Source organism: Symphodus melops (genome assembly GCF_947650265.1).
Source record: "Symphodus melops genome assembly, chromosome: 3".
Classification (NCBI taxonomy): domain Eukaryota; kingdom Metazoa; phylum Chordata; class Actinopteri; order Labriformes; family Labridae; genus Symphodus; species Symphodus melops.
The window spans coordinates 1,594,909-1,618,835 of record NC_136693.1 but is presented as its reverse complement, the minus strand read 5'-3'; the positions used below and the strand labels follow the sequence as shown (position 1 = coordinate 1,618,835).

The 23,927-nt window shown below is 46.9% G+C and overlaps 2 protein-coding genes across 3 annotated transcripts; both read right to left on the bottom strand.

Annotated features, from left to right (window-relative positions):
• Nucleotides 1-1,699: 1,699 nt before the first annotated feature.
• On the bottom strand, nt 1,700-4,764 carry LOC306821101 (transient receptor potential cation channel subfamily M member 1-like; the record flags this gene model as incomplete). 2 transcript variants are annotated; one of them, XM_079339294.1, is made up of 6 exons in its annotated part: nt 4,642-4,764; nt 4,344-4,557; nt 4,064-4,188; nt 2,790-2,961; nt 2,156-2,330; nt 1,700-1,902 (listed from the first exon to the last, which is right to left on the bottom strand). In XM_079339294.1, exons 1-6 carry the CDS (start codon nt 4,642-4,644, stop codon nt 1,773-1,775), a joined length of 819 nt encoding a protein of 272 aa, XP_079195420.1. In that variant the 5' UTR covers nt 4,645-4,764. The 2 variants fall into 2 exon arrangements, with proteins under 2 accessions (XP_079195420.1, XP_079195421.1); XM_079339295.1 differs by lacking the exon at nt 1,700-1,902 and having other exon boundaries at nt 2,152-2,330.
• Nucleotides 4,765-5,080: 316 nt separating this feature from the next.
• Nucleotides 5,081-23,791, bottom strand: LOC306821094 (ATP-binding cassette sub-family C member 12-like). Its single transcript, XM_079339285.1, has 26 exons — nt 23,497-23,791; nt 22,487-22,660; nt 21,647-21,794; nt 21,360-21,508; nt 20,817-20,924; nt 20,494-20,700; nt 20,284-20,355; nt 19,639-19,836; nt 19,316-19,519; nt 19,051-19,179; nt 18,359-18,416; nt 18,114-18,167; nt 17,418-17,504; nt 17,065-17,168; nt 16,796-16,978; nt 16,481-16,707; nt 16,002-16,139; nt 15,669-15,858; nt 15,341-15,436; nt 15,066-15,255; nt 14,779-14,938; nt 14,620-14,698; nt 14,428-14,541; nt 13,664-13,828; nt 13,469-13,577; nt 5,081-5,102 (listed from the first exon to the last, which is right to left on the bottom strand). Exons 1-25 carry the CDS (start codon nt 23,659-23,661, stop codon nt 13,485-13,487), a joined length of 3,492 nt encoding a protein of 1,163 aa, XP_079195411.1. The 5' UTR covers nt 23,662-23,791; the 3' UTR covers nt 5,081-5,102; nt 13,469-13,484.
• Nucleotides 23,792-23,927: the final 136 nt, after the last annotated feature.

Sequence of the window (23,927 nt, the reverse complement as noted above, 5' to 3'; positions counted from 1 at the left end):
GGTTTGTCTCATGTCTCGCATGTGGTGTCGTTTGTAAAGTATGTTTAAAGTTTGAATGATCGGGTTTCTAAATCTGTTATCCAGTAAATAGCACTCGCCGGTGTTAGCGATGTGTTAGCTTCAAGCTAAAAAACTAAAATAAACATAAACCTTCTCCATCAATGAGAAATTGTTTCCACCCTCGATAACCAGCCGGCTACATAACAGTACACTGAAGCATCAGTGGGAGACTAATGTCATTACATTTCCTCCTTTGTCGAACATTAATGACTGAGCAACAGCTGATCCAATTATTTAAATGTGGACGTGTGAACCAATGAGGACGTCACAATAACTGAACCCATGCAGCGTAAACAGAAAGTTACACAAGTTGACTGACATTAACTTGTTGAGTTTTTGTGTCAGTGATTATTTCTTTTTCATCTTATTTGATGTCTTAAGGAGTGACATCAGAACCTGCATCATTTTGATCTGAAAACAAATCATTTAAGTGAATTGATGTGATTTTATTTAAATGTATGGCCAGTCGGCTGCAGCTGTTCTCTCAGGGAGAAGCAGAGGATTGTGGGATTAAATAAATGGTGAAGGGTCACAGAACAATCTCCATTAAGCTGTACTGGTTTGGGTGTAAAACCTTTATCATTATATTAATGTTTCGACTGCTGAGGTCACAGTGAGCAGGTTTTATAGCCCGGAGGAGAGCTGCACGATTCACAGGAGGAGTCATGTTTAATGCAGCGGTCGGACCGTTAATGAGTTCTTGTTTAACGTGCAGTGAAATGTTTGCAAACCAAAACTTTACTCAAAACAATTTCACTTTTCTGTCATTTAAACTCGAGATGCAGTTTCCTAAAGCTTTGTGAGGTTGTGTAATACGATAGATAGATAGATAGATAGATAGATAGATAGATAGATAGATACTTTATTGATCCCGAGGGAAATTCAGTCAATACGACAATGAACACAATAAAATGATTTCAATCCTGATGCTTAAACATGTCAATTTTGCACTTGGGGGTGTAAAAGCGAATATTTGTCAACAAGCATTTTTCTTAAAAAACTTTAAAATCAAGAGAGATAATTTGTTTTTAATTTTGACTTATTTGTCTCGCACTTACTAATGATCACACGGTAATGTGTTATATTAAATTATATAATGGGTACAACTCGGGTACATCAATGCTATGATGTTGATTTATGCATAGATCCTGAATTTCCCTCGGGATCAATAAAGTATCTATCTCTCTATCATAGATTAAAAAATCTTAATTTTATTAAATTTAAATCTAAAAGGGACAGTATAGATACTGCCTCTTTTTCAAATAAATAAATAAATACATATTGCTGAAAGAGGCTTCTCACCCTAGTTTTGCTTTCTGTGTTCTCTTTCTAAAATCTCAATCTTTCGATTTGTGTATTTTTGTAAACCTTTCAAATTGCACTTTGTAGCTTGTTTTTGAAAAGTGCTATAAAAGAATAAAGCCTCAAAGAACTTATACTTCCACAGTGGCTTAATTTTTCAAACATGGAGGTTGCAGCTTGGTCACATCCCTAAGAGGGTAAACAGGGTAAAGTTAAACTCTTCCTCTGTTGTCTGAATCACAGAGTTTGAGCATTAAGTAAATGAGTGAATAAAAAATGGTGACGAATAGTGAGCATGAAATCAGTGAGGGATGAATTATGACACACAGATGACAAGTTATGAAAGAGCACTTTTATTTTGGCACTGATGGAAAATGGAAAAATAAAATGAGTATCAGCATCAGGTCATGTCATACCAGCGCTCTCTTCTTCATACACTCCATCACCATGAGGAAGATCTGCTGCGCCTGGCTGCGGCTGTAGTTGAAGGTTTTCTGGATGGTGACCAGCAGCTGATCTTTGACGCTTTCATTCACCAACCTGCGCAGGAGGAACATCAAACGTCTGTCACGTGATCTGATTGATATGAAGGGGCTAAACAACAGCGAGTGCAGCTCATGGAGAATTAAACAGGACCTATGGTAGTACCCTGAGGAACTCCTCAAGCCTACGCTGTATAGTCAGATTCTTTGCAGGCATACAAGGAAAGATCGAAGTGATGTGCAAGATATCCCAACCCATTCTTCAGATGATGCAAAAAAGCAGCTCCTAACTGTGCTGGAGCGTTACTCACCCATCGTCTTCACTGTATCTGTGTGCGAAGGAAAGGATGTCCGAGGCGCGTCCGCTGCCGTCACAGACGACGACTGGAACCGGAGGCTCCTCTTTCAAACTCTCCAACACGATCGAGATGACGTTTGGACCTCCCTCCAGGATCAGACAAACCACAGGGACACCCTGACCCAGACCTGACACACACAGAACCCACAATCAGCACATCAATACAGGAGACTACTAATCCTGCAGGGTGTAGATTACATTTCCAAGGGAGGCCATTTTGTTTTCACTGATTTGATGTATTTGGTGATTTTCAGCGTTTTTTCCATCAGCACCGGTAGATTTATTCGTGGTTGAGGTGAGAGGTGACAGCTGAGCATCCCTTTGCTGTCCCTGCCTTACAGACAGCTCCAGGCATAGGATGACAAAGGGAAACCCACAGGTCACATGGTTTGTTGAATCGAATCCCGGAGTTTGACACAGTTACAGAAATGATCCACTATGGAGACTTAAACAGCACAGGAAAGAAGACAAAGGTTGTCTGTGAGTCTAAATCACTCACTGGACTGGACCGAGTCAGAGGTCTAGATAAAGAATGGATGGATGAATCTGTGACCAATGAAAGGAGAATGCTCTGTCACGTCACTTACGCGTGTTGATCTTCTGCAGAGCGATGTGTTTCTCCAGCTGCCGGCGAAGTCGGACCTCGGCTCCATACTTCCCGTTTGTTCCGTTATCTGACAGGATGAAGTGGGAGTGGCTGCTGTTCAGGACCGACAGCTTGCTGAGTGGGTTGGACATGGTCTGGTAGGACCGCGTCACCTTAAAAAAAAAATAGTTTTATTATGCAATCAGAGCTTAGAGGAGACACAACCAAGTCATGAAAAGTCTTTATATTCATGACTGATTTAATCTGGACCGGCAGGTTGGGACTGACTGGGTTTGGTACGGTCGGGTTTGGGTTAGTGTGGTTTTGAGTTGCTTCTGTTCAGGTCTTTTTTGCTCAGGTTGGTCCAGTTCAGTCCAGTTTGGTCTGTTCAGGTCTTTTTTGGTTGGGTTGGTCCAGTTCAGTCCAGTTTGGTCTGTTCAGGTCTTTTTTTATGTTGGGTTGGTCCAGTTCAGTCCAGTTTGGTCTGTTCAGGTCTTTTTTGGTTGGGTTGGTCCAGTTCAGTCCAGTTTGGTCTGTTCAGGTCTTTTTTTATGTTGGGTTGGTCCAGTTCAGTCCAGTTTGGTCTGTTCAGGTCTTTTTTGGTTGGGTTGGTCCAGTTTGGTCCAGTTTGGTCTGTTCAGGTCTTTTTTGGTTGGGTTGGTCCAGTTTGGTCCAGTTTGGTTTGTTCAGGTCTTTTTTGCTCAGGTTGGTCCAGTTCAGTCCAGTTTGGTTTGTTCATGTCTTTTTTGCTCAGGTTGGTCCAGTTCAGTACAGTTTGGTTTGTTCAGGTCTTTTTTGGTCGGGTTGGTCCAGTTCAGTCCAGTTTGGTTTGTTCAGGTCTTTTTTGGTTGGGTTGGTCCAGTTCAGTCCAGTTTGGTTTGTTCAGGTCTTCTTTGGTTGGGTTGGTCCAGTTCAGTCCAGTTTGGTTTGTTCAGGTCTTTTTTGGTTGGGTTGGTCCAGTTCAGTCCAGTTTGGTTTGTTCAGGTCTTTTTTGGTTGGGTTGGTCCAGTTCAGTCCAGTTTGGTCTGATTGGTTGTACTATGTTGTGTTCTGATTTTGGTCGAACGTATTCTGGTTCTTTCTGCATTTGTCAGGTTATGGCTTGATTTGTCCACTTCAGTCCGGTTTGCTCTTGTGCCGGTTGAGTCCGGATCAGTCTGGTTGGTCATATTTGGTCTTGATGAGCTGTATTTGGTCTGCTTCAGTTTTGGTCAGTACTTTCTCGTTAAATCTGGCCTGATTGAGTTTGGTCTGGTCCGCTCTGGTTTGACTTACGTCTCTTCCGATAAGGTCTTCTTTGTTCTCCACGATTCCCCACGGTGCGATGCCGATGGCGCAGACTTTTCCTCTGGACTTTGATGAGTGATCTTTGAGAGCATCTCCAACATGGCGGATGACTCCTGAAACACAGAAACAGGTTTCACCACAACGTTTAGAAATGAAGCTTTCAACTTTCCAACTCTGGTTGGAAATAAGTGAATTAATTGTTTGCTATCTTAGTTTAAAAGTCACTTCTACGGGTCCCTAATCCGAAGATATTGTCTGACTTTCGTACCAGTGCTGACTCCTCCGGTAAAGATCCAGGCTCCGGTGGTCACAGCCGCCTTGATCAGTCCTTTCCCAAAAACCTGCTTCAGTTTGGGCGGAAGCTCGAAGTTCTGTAAGCCCCCGTGGACAGAGATGAGCAAAGTGGGAAGCTCCAGCTGCCAGTCCTTCACCATCAGGTGCAGCAGGTTGTCAGGTTTAGAGTCGTTGGAGACCCGGATGTACTGCAGGGGGGGGAAGAGGAGCTGTTTATGATGCATCAAACAAAATGTACACTCATTTATTTAATCAGGAAGTAGAAGAAGCACCATGGCCTTGTTGATGTGTCCTCCTCCCTGAAACTCGATGACTCCGTAGGCGTCGGTGGGGGAGGTCTGGGTGTGCTTCAGGGGGCTCCATCTCTCCGTAGGCTGGATGTCCAGCTGAACCAGGGGGGCACCCTGCTCTTTGGACACCTGAGGGACGGCGCTGTGCTGAGCCACCAGCTGACCACAACTGCACCTGAAGAACAAGAAGACGTTACAGTGTGTGTGTGTTTGGGGAGTCAGCAGCAGGGGGGGGGGGGGGGGGTCCAAACGAAGAGACCGAAGAGGACGTCTGTGTTCAACGTTCAACAACACAAACAGAATCCACATTCCTGCTTCTTCTTCTCTCTTCCCTAGTACTAAAATATAATGTCAAAACCAGTTTACCTGCTGGCGTCTTTGCTGGGAATAATCTGGATACATTCCCTCTTCTGGAAGGTTCTCTCAATCCATGCTCTCTGATTCTGCAAACAGAAGGTCGGTACTTTAATCAGACAGAAAAATCAATTAACGATTTGTCAGAGATCTTGTTTATGAACACAACTTCCACTGGACTCATTTGTCCTTCAGAAGACGGAGTTGCTGGTTCTTCCTCTTCCTCTTCCTCGATCTGTTGGTTTCTTATAAAACGTTCCAACCGAAGTATTTTGAAATATTGATAACGACAGCGAGGAAATACCTGGACATAAAGTCGTCGACTGGTTCCTTTCATGAGTAAAACCAAATAATCTTTTACACACAAAGACAGATATAATCAAACAGATGAACCTGCGGATTTGAACCAGCAACTCGTGTGTTCTGTCAGGTAGAGTTACTGCTTTAGTTTGAAGTGTCTGGTGGCCTTAAAGGGAGAAAAACAAGCTGTCAGGATGATCTTTGCACGCCGAACGTTAAAGTACCGTGATTGATAAAATCGTGCAAATTAAATTAAGCTGCAGCTCGACATCTATCAACCACAAACGGCTGAAACATCAGACTGTTCACGTCTGGATGAATCCGGCTAATTACTGGGAGGGAGGAGCTTTCCATTTCTTTATGCGTCCAATCCTCTTATTGTGCACGTCCTAATCCCGCTGCTGCTGCTGCTGCACACAAAACACACGAGTGCCCTTTAAATCTGTGTTTAAATCCATACAGCACTAATGACACTGTGTGTACCTCTGTGTGTGTGTGTGTGTGTGTGTGTGTGTGTGTGTGTGTTATATCGTCTGTAAGTCATTCAAGCACTTTGTGAAATTCATGCACTCTGGCTGATGGAGGATTACGGTCTGAGTGTCACATGAGTGGACGTTTTTATTGTCTTTTTCACGTGCACGAGGAGCCATCATCATCATCATCATCATCATTTAGCCATCTTTACGTCCTCCCATCAGGAAATGAATGAATGAAAACCTGACTGATAATTCGTCTCCTCACCTGGACTGACTGTTTAAACATGGCGGACTGCACGTTTTTGTTCAATGAGATAGAAAAAAAACGATCACCTGTAGAAAACCTCCTGCAGATTTTGCATGGCAATATTCACCGCAACAAACTCCCAGTGTCCTGATTTTACCCCCCCGCTCTCCCTCACAGCCCTCACATCCACTGAATACCTGCAGCAGAAATACAAAAGTATGACCTGAGCAGTAATGCTGTAGTAAACGTTGGAGAAACTGTGCAAGACAAGAAAAAACTAAAGTGGTATGAAGATATGTGTGACAGTAGTTTTCTCTCTTTCTCTGCAGGAGAAGATAGAGGATATCTGCAGGAGTTCAAATACAGCTCAGAAAGACTGCAGGAGGCAGGAGGAGGAATAGAAGTTGAATTTGAATTAGTGTGTCGAGCATTTAATGGCTAACACGGAGCACAGCAGGAGAACACAAAACGACAGATGTAAAGTAACAAAAAACAGCTGCAGAAGAAATTCTGTGTTAAACTAAACTCAAGTAAAAAGACGGGACTAAGAAGAGAAACGCTGCAGAACGCTCAGAAATCCTTCACAGCTCTACGTTCAGATGTGACGATCACGAAGAAACTTGAACCAACTTAAAGGAAAGGATGCTTCTCTGCCTTATATCTGCAGGACTCGAGCGTTTGTGTCCGGCTTTTCTAAAAATATTCCGCCTGCAGGATTCTGGGAATCAGAAGTCGGTCGACATGTCACATCTCGCTCAGATCGAACTCTTCCCAACTTGTCGCTTCCTTGTTTTCAAACTCAGACTTTCTGGATATTAAACGAGGAAAACGTTCAAACTCCCAAACAAACCTCTGACACGCAGCGTCTTCAGAGTCCTGGATCTCTGTGCACGGCCGGTCCTGCAGCTGCGATGGTCCTGGTCTCGACCTGAACGTGCAAAGGTCTCGTCTCTTCCCAAACTGCACAGGACGGAGACAGGCGGCTGCGGCTCTGAAGAGACATGATCTTCTTCTTCTTCTTGGAGAGCGGGGGCGGCTCTGTAAAGAGCAGTGAGGCTGTGAGAGGACACTGCGGCTCTGTCTGCAGGATCGGAGCCTGGAGCTGTGCGAGGACGTCGTGCTCTCTGGATGTGCAGCCTCAGTGCAGCTGAGGAGAAAAGTCAGGAGTCGACTTTATGCAGCTGAGCGGGTTCATATGACGAGCATGTGAGTGCAGCAGGGCTCTTTGTTGGAGCCGGTCTCATGACTCGGGGTCCGAGGTAATCCTTCTGGGAGTCTCATGACCCGTGGAGCTTCAGCACGAGCGTTTTTCTTCATGCGCTCAACAAATCTGCTTTGAGAAAATCCGCACAAACATCTAAACATCCAGCTGCTGAACACTTCCTCCTTCTCAACGTCTTCTTTCTCTCTTTTCAACTTCAGTCCTTCTCACAACATCTTTTTTTTTTTCCACGGAGAATCCAGACGCTCGAAAACAAATCAGATTCACATCACGTCAAAGCGTTTGAGAAAGTCGGATCTCGTGAGTCCACATCAGGACGAAAGCGGGACGAGATCAAAACAGCTCAGAGCTCAGACGAGTCGACGTCTCTTCCACTAAATGTGAAACGTTTCAAGATTTTTATTTGTCACTGACTCGTGCAGCGACGCTCCATGTAGTAATGCACATAAAGCATCTGAATGTGCTAAATAAAACATAGAATAGAAAGTTCATCAACAACTAATCAGTTTTAATATCTGTAAATGATCCGTTTAGGACGTTAAAATGTGCGATGGTGCAGAGGGCGTGGGTGGTGGCGTGGTTAGTGCACACGCCACGTGCAGACAGGAAGTAGTGCTATCTCTCTCTCTCTCTCTCTAAAATGTCCTGTATGTGCAGAAACATGTCAAATAAAGGAAAGGCTCAGTGCACGGCTTCATGACAGTGAGCACACGCGTGTGCGTCAGTCACTTGGACCCGAACGTGTTTGAATGAAGCAGCAGCTGAATGAAAACTGTGTTGACGGATTAACGGCAGTTTGAGACTCCTGACAATGAACAGAGAGCGCGAGCGAGCGAGGCCAGCAGGATCTGGATTATCAGCCTCTTAATGAGATTAATGTTGTTCGCTGGTTTGCATAATGAGCTCTTTATTCAGAGTCACACAAACCGGAAGTGGAGCTGCAGTTCATTATTTTTCGTACTTATTTCCTCGTGATCCCGCCCTGCTGTGCTGTGATTGGCTGGCACTCAGGAGGGATTCAACGAGGAAGATTAACGAGGTTCAAGGTTTCTTTATGAATTACCTAAAGAGGAAAATGTGTGTGTGTGTGTGTGTGTGTGTGTGTGTGTGTGTGTGTGTGTGTGTGTGTGTGTGTGTGTGTGTGTGTGTGTGTGTGTGGCAGATTGAGCAGGACTCGTGGAGACAGTCCGGACTCAGAGAGACGTTTAAAGTCGTGGAGAATAGAGCTCGCTTCACGCCGCGAGCCGTGAAGAAGAGAGGTGAGAAAGCAGGCAGACGTGTTGTGTTTTCTTTTCCTGGATCGACGTTCTCGTTAGACGTGGCGCCGAAAGCCCGGCGGACACGACTGAATCTGCTCACTCTGTACGAGTTAAAACATGAAGGAGCATGGACGACTGTCGACAGGAAACTGAAGACAGATCAGTGTGTGTGTTTAAGTTGTCTAATATAGGCTCAAATACACACACACACGCACGCACGCACGCACGCACGCACGCACGCACGCACGCACGCACGCACGCACGCACGCACGCACGCACGCACGCACGCACGCACGCACGCACGCACGCACGCACGCACGCACGCACGCACGCACGCACGCACGCACGCACGCACGCACGCACGCACGCACGCACACACACACACACACACACACACACACACACACACACACACACACACACACACACACACACACACACACACACACACACACACACACACACACACACACACACACACACACACACACACACACACACACACACACACACACACACACACACACACACACACAATCTTCATCTCTAATAAACTCAAACTAACGAGCTCAAACTTGATCATCCAGCCGGGTTTTCTGACTCTTCGGATTTTTTTGCATTTCAGCAACTCAACAATTAGAGCGTGAATTTACAGTCAATCAACAACAACAAAAAAACCTTATTATGTCAACTGTAAGAGTGTAGATGGACCAGCAGATAGTTAGCCTGCCTCGTGTGCAGAGACTGACTCTGAAGAGTTCAGCCTGGGTTCAAGTCCGACCTGTGGACCCCCCGTCCCCCGTCCCCCGTCCCCCCGTGTCCTGTCTCTCAAATAAAACCCACATATGTTAAAAACCAAAGGAAACTGAAGAAAGCAACTCAGAGGAATTTAAAGATGAAGCTGTAACAAAATAAAAGTCATCAAACTATTTGATTAAATAATTGAAATGAAGATCTGAGCGGACGTAACGAGGACAGCAGGTCATGTTTTATATGGATTAAAAGCTTCACACTCTTTTTTTGGATGTTTTCACCTCGACCTTTGTGCAGCATAAAAGTTCTTTATGAAAACATTTGGACCGGAATCAGAAGTCTGAGAGAGTTTCACGGGAGCAGCCGGAGGTTGAATGTGTCTGATTTGAGTCACATGTCGGGCTGAGAGAAGAAACAGCTGATTGTTTGTGAGGGGGGGAAAAAAAATCACATGAAGTCAATTAACCACAAACTGATCAGGTCACATGACAGACGGGAGGGAGAGGCTGTGTTAAACCATTGTCCTCATCTGTGCTAATGTTGTTTGAGTGTGTGTGTGTGTGTGTGTGTGTGTGTGTGTGTGTGTGAGAGAGAGACAGGGTTTCATTTAACCTCCATAAAAGATTTAATTTTAGCCTTTTACATGACCAGGAAATAGCTTGTTTCATATTGGACTGAGAGGATGTTCAGAGAACATTCACAGCACCTACTTGGTCTGTTTTCTTCTTCTGTGGTTTTTTCTTTACACTCTTTTCACCCCTCCTCCTTCCTTTAGTCTGCTTAGTTTTTATCTCCATGCATCGTCTTCATTAGGACATTTGTCTCCCCGTCCTCATGTGATGTCTTTGTCTAACAGAGGGACAGAAAGGCAGGAGGACACACCCTGCACGCACCCGTCTGTGTTTGCAGTCGTGCAGCTCTTCACCGTCTGAACCATCAAACTTCTGATTCTCCAACACTTAGAAGAACTTCTCCCACACAGACTTCAGCTTTTTTATTTTTTTTATTTACTTTAAACTTTATCTGTAATTTTAAGCTAAATTCTGGGTTTTATAATTGTTTATATTTTTCAGTCTTTATATTTGTGGTTTATTTACTTCCTATTTATTACATTGATATTTTATTGTTTTGATAACCTGCTGCTGTCTGGGATCTAATATGTGTGCTCATGCTCATGATGATGATGATTATTAGTTTTCAGATTCTCCTTAGAGAGACACTCAAACTTCAAAATGCAAGTTGTTTAGGAATATTAATAATTTCCTTTTTTAAGTTATCAGACAGATTTAAGAAAAACCACGAATCCTGAACGAGCGCCGGTCTCACCTTCTGTGATCCAGACGACGCGCTGCGTTTGATGGACGAGCGTTTCACCGATCCGTTAGTCCCTCTCCTCGCTCGGCTGTCCATGTTGTCCAGTTCACCTGTTCATCGCTGTCTCCTCTGTAGTCTCCTTGACCGCACTATGTCTCCTCTGCAGTCTCCTTGTGGATGCTCACTTTCTTGTCTCCTCCTGTGACTTTCCTACGTCTGCTTCAGCCTCCTCATCTCTCGTCTCCTCCGTCTCTTTTGTATCTATACCTGAAATATATCTCCTCCCTTTGTCTCCTGTCGGCTTCTCCTGTCTCCTCTTGTCTCCCCTAATGTCCTTTGTCTTTAACTTTTCTCTGCTTCTGTCTCTTGCATTTTTTCTTTTCTTAAATATCTCGTCTCTTCTCGTCTCCTTGTCTCCTCAGTTGTCTCTCCTTGTCTCCTTCGGTGTCTTATCTCACCTCGTCTCCAGTCTCTGTCACTAGCATTTCACTGCCGTCTCGTGTATCTCTTGCGTCCCCTTGTCTCCGCTCTCGTCCCCTCCTCTGTATCTAGTCTCCTCAGTGTCGCCCAGCTGTACTCCAGCACTTCAGCTCGCGATGCGTTCAGGCGTCCGTGGTGGTTATATGACAGGCGGAGACCCTGTCCTCTTCTCTCTGCCTCTGTAATCAGGATTAGTGGATGCTGCTGAGGACGAAGGCTGGTGCTCTTTAATGGATGGAGATTTAATAAATGGTGATTGAAGGTAAATCTACTTTAGGATGACTCTGCCTCCCTCGCCACTCTGAGCGCAGAGCCGAGCGAACAGAGCGCTCGTCATTTATGACGAGTCCAACGTGCTGAAAGATTCACTAAAACAAAAACTTTGATATGTGGTGTTTTTTTTGAATGCACAGGTCTGAAATGTTTATTGAAATAAAGAGAATCATTGTTCTGCTTTTTTTCTTAAAAAATGTTTGCCCCAACAGAAGGACCGAGTGTCCTCTGCAGGGTCTCTGTACTCGGCCTTAGAGAGAGGCTGAGGAGCTTGGAGGGCGTGTTTTCCACTTTAGCGCTTTAGCATTGAAACCTCTGACGCCTGTGGCTGTACACTTTAAGCTAACTTACTGTCTCCAACGCGCTCCAACACAAGAAGCACGCAAAAAAAAGCAAATGCTTGGACTACCGTGAAGAAATACAGCATATTTTAAATTCATACACGGAGGCGTTACGTGTCAGCAGGCAAGGCAGGCAACCAGTAGGGGGAGCCAGAGTGCAGACAAAACTTTAAAACAAAGCAGCGCCCCAGAATGTGCAAATTTTGCAACGACAGTCGGAAACCCCTCTGAGGGAGCCCCGTCTGAAAGCAGCCCCTCTGAGACGCTCTCTATAAAAAGCATCAGGACGCCTGCAGACGTGATGCTGATGAACCATGACTCAAGAATCGCGTCTGTTCACACAGATGTTTGCCCTATGAATATCAGTGATCAATGAATAGTTATAAATATTAATAATCATTTGTTTTTTATTAATCCCACGAGGGGAAATTCAGTTTACACTCTGTTTAATGGGCATGAACACACACACAGGCCGAGACACACACACACACACACACACACACACACACACACACACACACACACACACACACACACACACACAGGCCGAGACACACACTCATGCACAAACAGGATCCTGGTGACGAGCATGAATGGAGAGGGCTGCCCACAGCGAGCGCTCCGGAGCAGTTTCAGGCTTCAGTGCCTTGCACAATGGCACCTCGGCAGTGCTCAGGAAGTGGACTGGCACCTCTCCAGCTACCAAACAGCTACTTGGTCCGTGGCGGGACTTGAACCGACGACCCCCCCGGTTCCCAACCCAACAGACTGAGCTACTGCCGCTAAACGCTAAGAGCTAAACAGCATCGTCGCTCGTGGTAAATACGCCAGGAAGATTAGCTTCTCGCTAAGCTAAAGCTAATGGGGATCCAAACAGACCTGCAGCTTCACAGCGGATCATTTAACGCCTTGCTTGATGACTTTGGAGTTTTATTTCTGTCCCTGAAAATACAGACTCTCTTTCACTTTTGCCCGTGTACCGAGGATTTGCCCTTTGTATGTTTGTGTGACTCTCCCGGCGACTAAATCAAGTCACCTGAAGCTGCTGTTTGAGATAAACGTGTGCTGCTCATGAATGAAGCTGAAGCCCTTCAGGATTAAAGTGATATTCTGCTGTAATCCAGCGAACGCACCACGCCGTTTGACGAGTCAGATTACAAAGAGTCAGGATTATTGTTCTGCTGTCACACTGGAACACTTCACTCAGTGTGGCTCTTTGGAGCTCGGGGGACGGCTGAGGATAAGAGGTGGAGTCTCCAGTCAGGGGGTTCGATTCCCAGCTCCTGCAGCCACATGTCCACATTTCCATCCCTGTGCAAGATAATGAACCCCAAATTGCTCTCATTGATTCATTCAATAATGAATGTGATGAATTATTCGGATGGACTCTTTAAACAGTGTGTGTCAGTGTGTGAACGTGTCGGAGTGAACTCAAAAGAAACAAGCTGAAGTCCATTCAACAAACGGGAGTCATTTGATCGAAACGCTCGCCCTGCAACTCTGCAAATACGCACATCACATCACATTATAAGAATATATTTACAACAGTGATGACACAGAAATGCATTTAAACGAGTGAGTAGTTTTCCCGTTGCAGCCTCTGTGGTGTGAGGTTTACGTCCACACAGGACAGGCAGGTCTTAAAGACTTCTCATTGTGGGTGCGTTGGAGATCTTTAGCGCCAACATTACCGTGTAGATGTGTCTGCAGTTTACACTTCAGTGTGTTTGAGGTCTTCACATGGAGCGGGGGACAGTCAGTCAGTGTGTTCGAGGACGACAGGGACTCACAGAGTCTTGGAGTCTTTCAGGATGGCCCGCTGTTCGCTGCACTCAGAAGACTTGAGAAAAGCGAGTCGGTTTTTTGTCTCAAGACATCTGGACGATCAAACTCGACCACCTGCAGGACAGAAACAATATTTCACGCAAAACACCTCAAACATGACTGATGTAATCTGTTTCCTGCCCGGCGTCTGTGCCAGGTACCTCTCCGTGGTCCAGGACCAGGATGCGGTCGGCCTGCAGGACCGTGCTGATGCGATGAGTGAAGGTGAGAACCGTGCAGCACCTGAACGCCTCACTGATGGTGAGCTGGATCAGAGTGTCTGTCGCCGTATCCACAGACGCCGTAGCCTGGTCCAATAAGACGATCTGTGAGGAAGACAGGCAGAATGAGACATGCAGCAGAGAGTGAGACAGACAGACAGAAGAGGACATGCAGCAGAGAGCGAGACAGACAGACAGAAGAGGACATGCAGCAGAGAGTGAGACAGACAGACAGAAGAGGACATGCAGCAGAGAGTGAGACAGACAGACAGAAGAGGACATGCAGCAGAGAGTGAGACAGACAGACAGAAGAGGACATGCAGCAGAGAGTGAGACAGACAGAATGAGACATGCAGCAGAGAGTGAGACAGATAGAATGAGACATGCAGCAGAGAGTGAGACAGACAGAATGAGACATGCAGCAGAGAGTGAGACAGATAGAATGAGACATGCAGCAGAGAGTGAGACAGACAGAATGAGACATGCAGCAGAGAGTGAGACAGACAGAATGAGACATGCAGCACAGAGTGAGACAGATAGAATGAGACATGCAGCAGAGAGTGACATACAGAATAAGACATGCAGCAGAGAGTGAGACAAACAGACAGACAGACAGACAGAAGAGGACATGCAGCAGAGAGTGAGACAGACAGACAGAATGAGACATGCAGCAGAGAGTGAGACAGGCAGACAGACACTCGGACCTTCGAGTCTCGTAGCAGAGCTCTGCTCAGACACATCAGCTGTCTCTGTCCTACAGAGAGTTTCCCTCCGTTGTCCGTCAGCTCAGTCTGCAGCTTTTGGTCCAACTTGGAAATCTGACTTAAAAAATAATTAGAGTAGAAGAAGAGAAAAAAACATCCAATCAGAGTCGAGAGACTCGACCTGAAACTTACCGTGTCTTTCATGCAGGTCTTCTCCAGAGCGGCCCAGATGTCCTCGTCACTGTAGCTGCTGAAGGGGTCCAGGTTGAACCTGCAGAACAACACAGACACTCTCAGTGTTTTTCTCTTTAAGGAAACATGTGAGAAGTGAAGTGGAAGAGACCGAGTTACCTGACCGTCCCGGTGAACAGCACGGGGTCCTGGGGGATGATGGAGAGTTTGGTACGCAGGTCAGACCGGCTGATGGACGTGATGTCCACTCCGTCTATCAGAATTCTTCCTGCGGTCGGTTCGACCAACCGGAAGAGAGCGACGGCCAGAGAAGACTTTCCTGGAAACACACGGCTGTTTTAAAACTCATTCTCTCCTGGACTTCCCAACATCGGACCGGTGCAGTCGCCTCGCTCAGGTTGAAGAAGCTTCTTGAACAAGGTTTATCCTGCAGCCGTTGTTCTCACCTGATCCGGCCCGTCCCACAATGCCGAGCTTCTCCCCGGCTCCGATGTGGAGCTGCAGCCCGTTGAGCACGACGGGGGAGTTCTTCCTGTACCTCATTTTATAATCCAGGAAGGTGATGGCTCCGTGCTGAGGCCAGTCCTCTGAGACCTGGTCCACGTGGAGCTGCCCCGAGGACTCGCACTCACAGCCCTGAAGGAAAAACCGACACCGGGACAGATCAGAGCGCAGAGCTAGAACAAGTTGGACCTCATTCCCTTCGTTATCCGATTCCAACACTGACCTGGATGTACTCGAGCTGGCGCTCCACGGAGATGAACCGGATCTCCACCTCCAGCAGGGACTGGATCATCATCTGAGAGTTACTCGTCAGCTTTGTCAAACAGAGGAAAAGAAACACATCAGAGATATCGAGTCCACCTCAAACAGATGACAGAACATGTGATCACATATTTACAAAACCTTAAAAAAACAACCTGCAACCGCTCGTAGGAAAGGTTTCTTCTTCTAACTCCATCCTGATGTTTCTTAAGTAAGTCCGCCTCCTTTAAGTCGGATAATGATTTTAATCCTGGTACTTGTGAGTGTGTGTGTGTGTGTGTCACCTGTATGATGAAGCACAGAGCGAGGGCCTTCACAGGCGGGCTGCTGACATCATTGGAGACGAAGACGACGAGCAGAGCGACGGGCAGCGTCATGACGGCGCACAGAGAGTCGGCCAGGAAGGCCAGCCATCGCATCCCGTAGTGGAAGGACAAGAGGTGGTGAGCGTTGGTGTCCAGCAGCTTCTTGAACCTGAGACACACAAACGGGATCATCTCTGGTGACCTCTGACCTCTGACCGAGCAGCTGCAAAGTGATGCACAGTAAACACACGACGCTGTCTCCTCCGGTCTTTGTTCTGCCTCCAGTCGAAGCTTGACAGAGCGCCGTCTTACCGCTCGGTGAAGTCGTGCGTCTTGCTGTAGGATTGGATGGCGCCGAGGCCCTGAGCGATGGAGGCGCACAGAGAGACGCAGGCAGAGCGGCTGATGCTCTCCGTCATCTTTAACTGAACGATGTTTCCACTGAACATCCTGCAGGAGAGACACGGTCAGAGTCAGAGGACACTTTCGTTTTTTGTTTTTTTTCAAGATTATTTCCAGCTTGCACAGAAAAAAAATAAAATATATGCGTTCGTGAGTGTTGGTAGTGCACGTAACGCAATATGCACACAACCACTAGGGGCAGTGTAGAGTAGTAAAGTGATGTGAGAGCAGCTTTCCATAAACCTCCTCCACCAAATCCACCAATCCAGAATCTCTACTTTGGTGTGTGATTTATGTGTTGCTCCCTCTAGAGGAAGAAGAATTCCTGTTTTCCTGCTTTTCCTCTGCCCTCACATGTCGGAGGAGGCTGCTGAGGAGCGCTGACCCACCGGAGGAGCAAAGACAGGACGGTCACCAGGACGATGACGGGCAGCACCATGACGGGGAAGATGACGGAGTTGATGATGCAGATGCAGAAGGTGAGCATGCACAGAGAGAGCAGGACGTTGAGATGATGAGGCATCGGAGAGTCCACCTCATCCTGACACCTGGAGAAACAGCCGAGGACGCGGCCGGTCGGAGCGGCGTAAAAGAAACTCATCGGACTCGATAGGACCTGCGTGAGATCAGAGAGGCGGGGAGAACCAATCAGCTGACAGCTTCCATCCTGGGCGTGGTTGATTATCACATCGAGGTTCTTTCACCTTCTCCAGCAGGCTGTTGTGCAGCGAGGTGGAGGCGCGTAACGTGACCTTGGTGTAGCAGAAACACTTGATGGTGCCGACGGTCAGCAGCGCGGCGATCATCACAGCAAACCAAAGCTGATAGAAGGAGAGGTCGGGGTTCAGAGAGAGGTTTCCCCGCTCTGCAGACGACACGTTGGCGGACTGAGGAAGAAAACAACAACAACAACAACAATCAGGCTGTTGACTTCGTGTGTGTGTGTGTGTGTGTGTGTGTGTGTGTGTCTCACCCCGTGTCCGTGCCTCAGCCAGAAGCTGAGCCACCAGTAACTCATGGCTGTGTTCGTCATGAGCAGGATGAAGATGAGGAGGATGAAGAGGCTGACGCAGTAACCTGCAGGAGGAGAGCGGATGGTTTTTTTTTTGTAAACGTTCAAAGTTTGAATTGGATGTTTTATTGATTTCGAGACATGTTAGATATTTCTCTGTGTGGCGTTGCTGGGCCGCAATCCCTCGTTTCTAATAGCTTCTTATTTTTGTCACCTGCCTCATTTTCTTTCCTTGTCTTTGATTAATTTGAAACAAACAGGAAATGCTGATGTTTGTTTTAATGCGAGCGGTAAGCGCGTGTCCTCGTGTTTACCTCCAGCTGCGCGGCAGTACTGTTGAAACGTCCTCCAGGTGACCAAACTCCTCCTGCAGTCCTCCTGATCCATCAGCTGATCTGCAGCTTCACACACACAGGGAGAGAGAGAGAGAGAGAGAGAGAGAGAGAGAGAGAGAGAGAGAGACAGAGAGAGAGAGAGAGAGAGAGAGAGAGAGACAGAGAGAGAGAGAGAGACAGAGAGAGAGAGAGAGAGAGAGAGAGAGAGAGAGAGAGAGAGAGAGAGACAGAGAGAGAGAGAGAGAGAGAGAGAGGGGGGGGGGAGACAGAGAGACAAACAGAGAGAGAGACAAACAGAGAGAGAGAGAGAGACAAACAGAGAGAGAGAGAGGGGGGGGGGGGGAGACAGAGAGACAAACAGACAGAGAGACAAACAGAGAGAGAGAGAGAGACAAACAGAGAGAGAGAGAGAGAGAGAGAAAAAATCAAACTGCAAATGAAATGAAGTCAGTTTCCCTTCGAATCGCAGCAACGACGTGGAGACTCAGAGGTGGTCTTGATTTAAAGTCCAGATTTAAGAGTCCGTCCAGTCTGACACAGAGGGAGACGAGATTCTAGAGGACACACGCTTTGCTCGAGTAAAGAACTCGTTCCTCTCTTGTTCATATAAAACCTGTTCATCTTTAAGCATGCTGAAGCTCTTTGAATCAAACAGGTCTGCGTTTGGAGACTTACGTGTGCAGGAAGTGGAAGGCGTGCTCGTGTTCTCCTCCTCCGACATCCGGAACGCTGTGAGGAAATGGAAAGTCATTTTTAAGCTTCATTTATACATCAACGTGTAATAATCACTCCATCTACTCGTACACAACGTGCTACGAGTAGAAAGGAGCGACGTGTAACTTTAACACCTAGTGTTCAACATGGGTACTGCAGTCCAAATTCAAAACACAGAGAGCTGCTCCCCCCCCCCTGAACTTTACCTGAATTCTTCATCCCTCCGTTCATGGAGTCCTTCTTCTGTTTGTCGTCTCTGTCAGGCTGCATCAGAATCAGAATCGGTTTTTTATAGCACATTTAACCCTTTGATGCCTGTTGTCGTGAATTTGCACCAAACCACTTCTGCTCCAAATGCAGCTAAAGTAGCGTCTGTATTCCTCCACTGCAGGTTGATGCACTTTCAATACAAACCGAGGAACCTTTAGCAAGGCACTAGTTTGTCATATAGGACCAGTCGGAGACAGATGTGTGCTATTTTTATGTAATATCTATTTATGTGCTGTTTTCAAATAAACGTTCTCAACTTCATTCATCTACTTGAAAGCAGAAACACGTAAAAAAAAAAAAAAAAAAATTTAATACTTGGAAACAAATTCAGGCGTCGAGGGGTTAAAAATACGAGGAATTTGTCTCGGTGCAAAAACAGTTAACATTCATGAAATTCATGAAATGCAAATAAACAAGAATCATTCTGAGGCTTTTTCTTGCCGCTGTGACTGAGTGAGTTCATGGTGGATTAATGTTGGGTCTCTGTAGATAGCAGATTGCTTCCAGATTATTATTATTATTATTATTATTATTATCATTATTATTATTATTATTTCTGAGGCCTATTTAGAATAAAAGTCAATAATCCGTGATTGGGATGATTTTGGATTACAGCAGTGATATCTACCTGCTCCTTCAGGTGTTTGTTGATGAGCTCAGCGTAGTGTCCCTCTGCCCTCATCAGATCCAGGTGAGTCCCTGCTTCCAGGACCGTCCCGTCCTTCAGGACCAGAACCTCGTCACAGAACTCCAAGTACTGTCGGCACACGGACACGCAGCGGTGACCACCAGCGCCGAAAACAAACCAGCGAATATGTGCGCGTGCCTGAAACTGTAGTTCCTGAAGTGACCACTAGAGGTCACTTCACAGCAGATGAAGAAGAAGAACACACCTGCAGCTGGTGAGTGACCAGTAAGATGGATTTCCCCCTCAGCTGTTTCCTGACGCACTCCTCAAAGATGTGTTTTCCTGCGTGAGCGTCGACGGCCGACAGCGGGTCGTCCAGCAGGTACACGTCTCGGTTTGAGTAGACGGCTCGGGCTAAACTGATCCTCTGCTTCTGTCCCTCCGACAGGTTCACACCCAGCTCCCCTAACTGAAACACACACACACACGTTCCCTTTATGACATCACAAAGGGCAGTAATGCGAAATGCAAACACCTCGTAGATATTATCTCGTCAGTTTGACTCTCAGGTGTCACAGAGATTCTCACCATCGTCTGATCCCCGTGCGGCAGGATGCGGAGCTCCGCCTCCAGGCTGCAGCTGCTGACGACCCGGTTGTACCTGCACTGGTCTAACGGTTCCCCCATCAGGATGTTGTCCTGGACCGTCCCGTAGAACACCCAGGCCTGCTGGGACACGTAGGCGATCGATCCGTGCACAGAGACCGACCCCTGCTGCAGGTGCATCTGAACCAAACAGCACAACAATGTAGAGCTGATCATCGGGAGAACTTCCAGCCACTCACACAACATCTACTGCACATGTGAGGGCGCAACTGTGACATCATCCACATGTCGTATATCGCTCCACATTCAAACCTTGTGTTTTACATGAATGACCTCTACATGGGACGAAGAAGAAGAAGAAGAAGAAGAGGTGAAACTTACAATCAAAACCATGAATTGATGAAGAAAATATTTTCCAGGTCGTGAGTCAAGTGAAAAGTTTTCAAATTCAAATTGAAAAAACTTTATTTGTCCACCAATTCAAGAAACGTTTGGACGAGCTGCCACCTGCTGGCTGCTGGAGAGAATGCAGCTTTAAGGATCTTCAGCACACTGGTCCTTCCTCTAATCATTGAACATACTTTCGATGGTGCGTTGAGCCTCATGCAGACCGACAGGTGAACTCACCTGTTCTAACAGGCTGCAGATTAGCGACGTCTTCCCGCTGCCAACATTCCCACACACACCCATCAGTCGACCCTGCAGGAGCGACGCACGTCACGGTTAACTCGCAGCACTGATCCATATGAAGAGCACGCTTTTAGCACCTCGCTCATTCTCACCAACTGAAGGTAAATTAAAGCACATAAAAGGAATGTAAAGTCTCAGCGCTCTGACCTTCTGCAGGGTGAAGGAGACGTTCCTCAGGGCGGGCGGCACTTCGACGTGTCTGCTTTTGGACACCAGGTCGTCCCTGTCCTCTGTGTCGGCGGGGTGGAGAGGCGTGGTCCAGGACAGCCAAGCCTTCTCCACCGTGATGGCTGCCGACCCGTTTCCTGTGTTCTTGAAGACGTACGGCTCTGGGTTCTCGATCAGCAGCAACGTCTACAACACAAACACACAAACGCACATCACGCAGTCCTGAACAGTTTGGTTTGATCTTTGTCAACACGTTGTTGCTCCCTGTGTTTGGCTCGTGGTCATGTCGGTGATTCAGTCACCTTGAGGCGCTTCACCGACGCAGCAGCTTCAGCCAGGAGGTTGACAGCAGTCGGCAACATGGCCAGAATAAATCTCATGCAGTTGAAGATGGTGAGGACGGGATAGGCCTGATGAACAAACAGAGAACAGTGATGCATAAACACAGCTGCTCATCATCATCATCATCCTCATCATCCTGGGCCTGGATTTATTAAGGCTGAGAATTTTAATGTTCGGATGTCGGATGAAAATAAAGACCGTCTCCATCCCTCTGAGGGCTTGAGGCTCCAGCTCTGCGAGGAGTGAAAGGTGCAGACGGCTTCTCTAAACGGGAACAAACTGCCCGCAGCAGGACGTGTTTGAGTCTGAGTATCAAACTTTGAGACTGAGCAGACTGCGGGAGACTTTTTGGCGCTTTCAGCTGCTTACAATCTATTCTTCCCTGAGAGAGTTTCTGGTCTGTTAAGAGGGGATTTCCTGCTTGGATTTGATGTTAACACAGACAGCTGTAGTAGAAGTTCTCTTGTTGTTGTTGTTGTTGTTGTTGTTGTTGTTGTACCCACTGTGGAGGTGTCTATAGGTAGACCCAGCCAGGTGTGGACCACGAAGGTGCACATGACGGCGATGATGGGGGCGAGGGGACTGATGGTCACGCTGAGGTTCTGGATGAGAGCAGCTTTCTCCAACATCCTCCTCTCTGAGGTCCTGATGCCTGCCACACACACACACACACACACACACACACACACACACACACACACACACACACAGCCACATGGTCACCAGACTGACAGGTTCCAAGGTCGTTCTCTCCGTGAGCTCTGACTCCGAGTGCGACTCTTCGTCATACCTGTGATCTTGCTGCTGAAGGCCGGCTCCCACACGTACATCTTTATGAGTTGGATGTAGGTGAGGAGCTCGTTCACGGTGCGAACTCGGCCCGCTGTGATCACCGCCGCTCGCTGCTGGAAGTGATTAATGAGCCTGGCAAACACAAACTGACACAAACACATCGACAATATGTTATTATGATGATGAAACAAAAATCCTGACAATATAATCATCTCTGCATGATGTTGAACTGGACAGAAAGAGTACAGCTCCTTGCAGCTGCACTGGACTCAGGTAGTGAATGTTTATAGCGCCCTCTGCTGGACCAAAAGGTAAAGTACAACAAATCAGCAGGTCAGTCAAGCACAAAGTGATGTAATGTAACTCTCGGCTGCGTATTGAACGCCCTGTTGGCGATGTTCAGGGGATATTTCAGACCCCTGGCACTGATGGAGTCCAGAGGTAAGTCAGGAGAGGTGAGACAGCCACGGGAGGACAGGTCACGTTAGCCGCCCTCATCATAAACGCTCGTCCTTGTTTTTCACTGAGGCCAAGTTAAGAAAATAAATAATCAAATAAATTCAATGCAGATAAAAGTCTGAGAGAGGGCGGGGCTTCACACAAGGTCAACTGATGTTTAAAAGTGGTTCACAAGCCGCTGAAAGTAAGGATGGGGGGGTTGCACGGTGCCCCCAGGTCGCCAGTTGCCGACCCCGGCTTTTCCAAACCCAAGACTAGTGAGCGCCCTCGTGCGTTTAAGCTAAACTAATCTGACCATCTCCCATCGCTCGTTTCTGCACTCTCTGAGAATCCATTCATATTTTCTCTCCTCCGTTCGGCGTTAAGAGTCGGAACAGACCTGCAGAACGATGAAGACGAGGAAAATGAAGAAGCCGATGAGAGCGGTGTAGTCGAGGATGTAGCAGGTGTACGTGGAACAGATGACGAGCAGGAGCGGGAAGGGCAGCACCAGAGGGCCCAACAGGACAGCACCGAACACCTTGTTACTGTCGCTGGTCAGAACATTCACCATCTGATCCACAGACAGGCAGAGAAACACACAGACAGGCTGTCAGAGTAAATATCTTTGCTTTAAATGCAGATCCAACACAGAGTAAGACAGAGTTTATGCTAGCTCGAGAAGGCTAGCAGTTTCCTATGACTTCAGTTCTCTGTTTTAAGCTACGCTAACAGTTTCCACAGGTTGCCTTCTGTTTTTTGAGTTATGCTGAAAGTTTCCCTCTTCTAGCAGAGTCTAAGATTAGCTTGGTTAATGTTGCCAGTTTGTGTAAAGCTAGGCTAACAGTCGCTCACTGATGCCAGATTGTTAGCTAAACCAAGAGTTTAGTTAAGCTAGTTTAGCACTCATCCCCTACGTCCAGCCTTCAAGGCAAGGTAAGTTTATTTCTCGCCCGACCCTCAAAATCTTGGGCTAATCTAGCCAAACATTTTCCAATGGTGTCTCATTTTTGTCATAAGCTAGGCTAAGCTAGTTGTATCCATGCTAACACTTTCACACTGCTCCCAAACTTGGGCTAAACTGTCCTGCTTCCTTCAGTATGCAGTCTAGACGACGAGCAGTTCCCCCCTTGCTTCCAGTCTTTGTGCTAAACTAGCCAAATCCTAATCCTAATTCTTCCTTGAGCCATGCTAGCCTGACAGTTTTAATATGCTTCTACTGTTTGGGCTATTCTTAGCTGACAGGTAGGAGTTATTTATCTATTTAATATTTCAATGAGCATTGAAGGGACAGATGTTTTATCCAACAGGAGATGAAGATTTGTATCTCGTTTGTTGAAATGCCAGGTGGTCACAACACAGAGCCAAGCCCTGGAGGAGAGGAGAACTTTTCTTATTATGAATCTTCACCTGTCCAACAGAGACTCTGCTGTGTGTCCTCAGAGAGACGATCTTGTTGAAGCCCAGCATGCAGAAACCTGCCTTCAGTCTGATTCCTGTTCTCAGGTTGATGGCCCAGCTCAGAGTGAGACAGCAAACCCTGAAGAGCTCCACAGAGACCAGACCAAAACACATAGCCACGCCCTCCCAATATGAGGAGGACTCCAGGTGGAGGATGTGGCTGAGGATCCCGAAGACCAGAACTCCCTGATAGACACAGAGACATCAGGATGTGACGTGGAGAAGACGTTTACAGTCATTAAAAAGAACTGAGAGGACACGTGAGGAGGTTTTGGTTTATGGTCTTTCAATCCTGGCTTTTGGTGAAGTTGTGCAAAAACTGTGAGGAGATGTAATCTAGGGATGTTGGGACTCACTGAGCCGACAAACAGAGACAACAT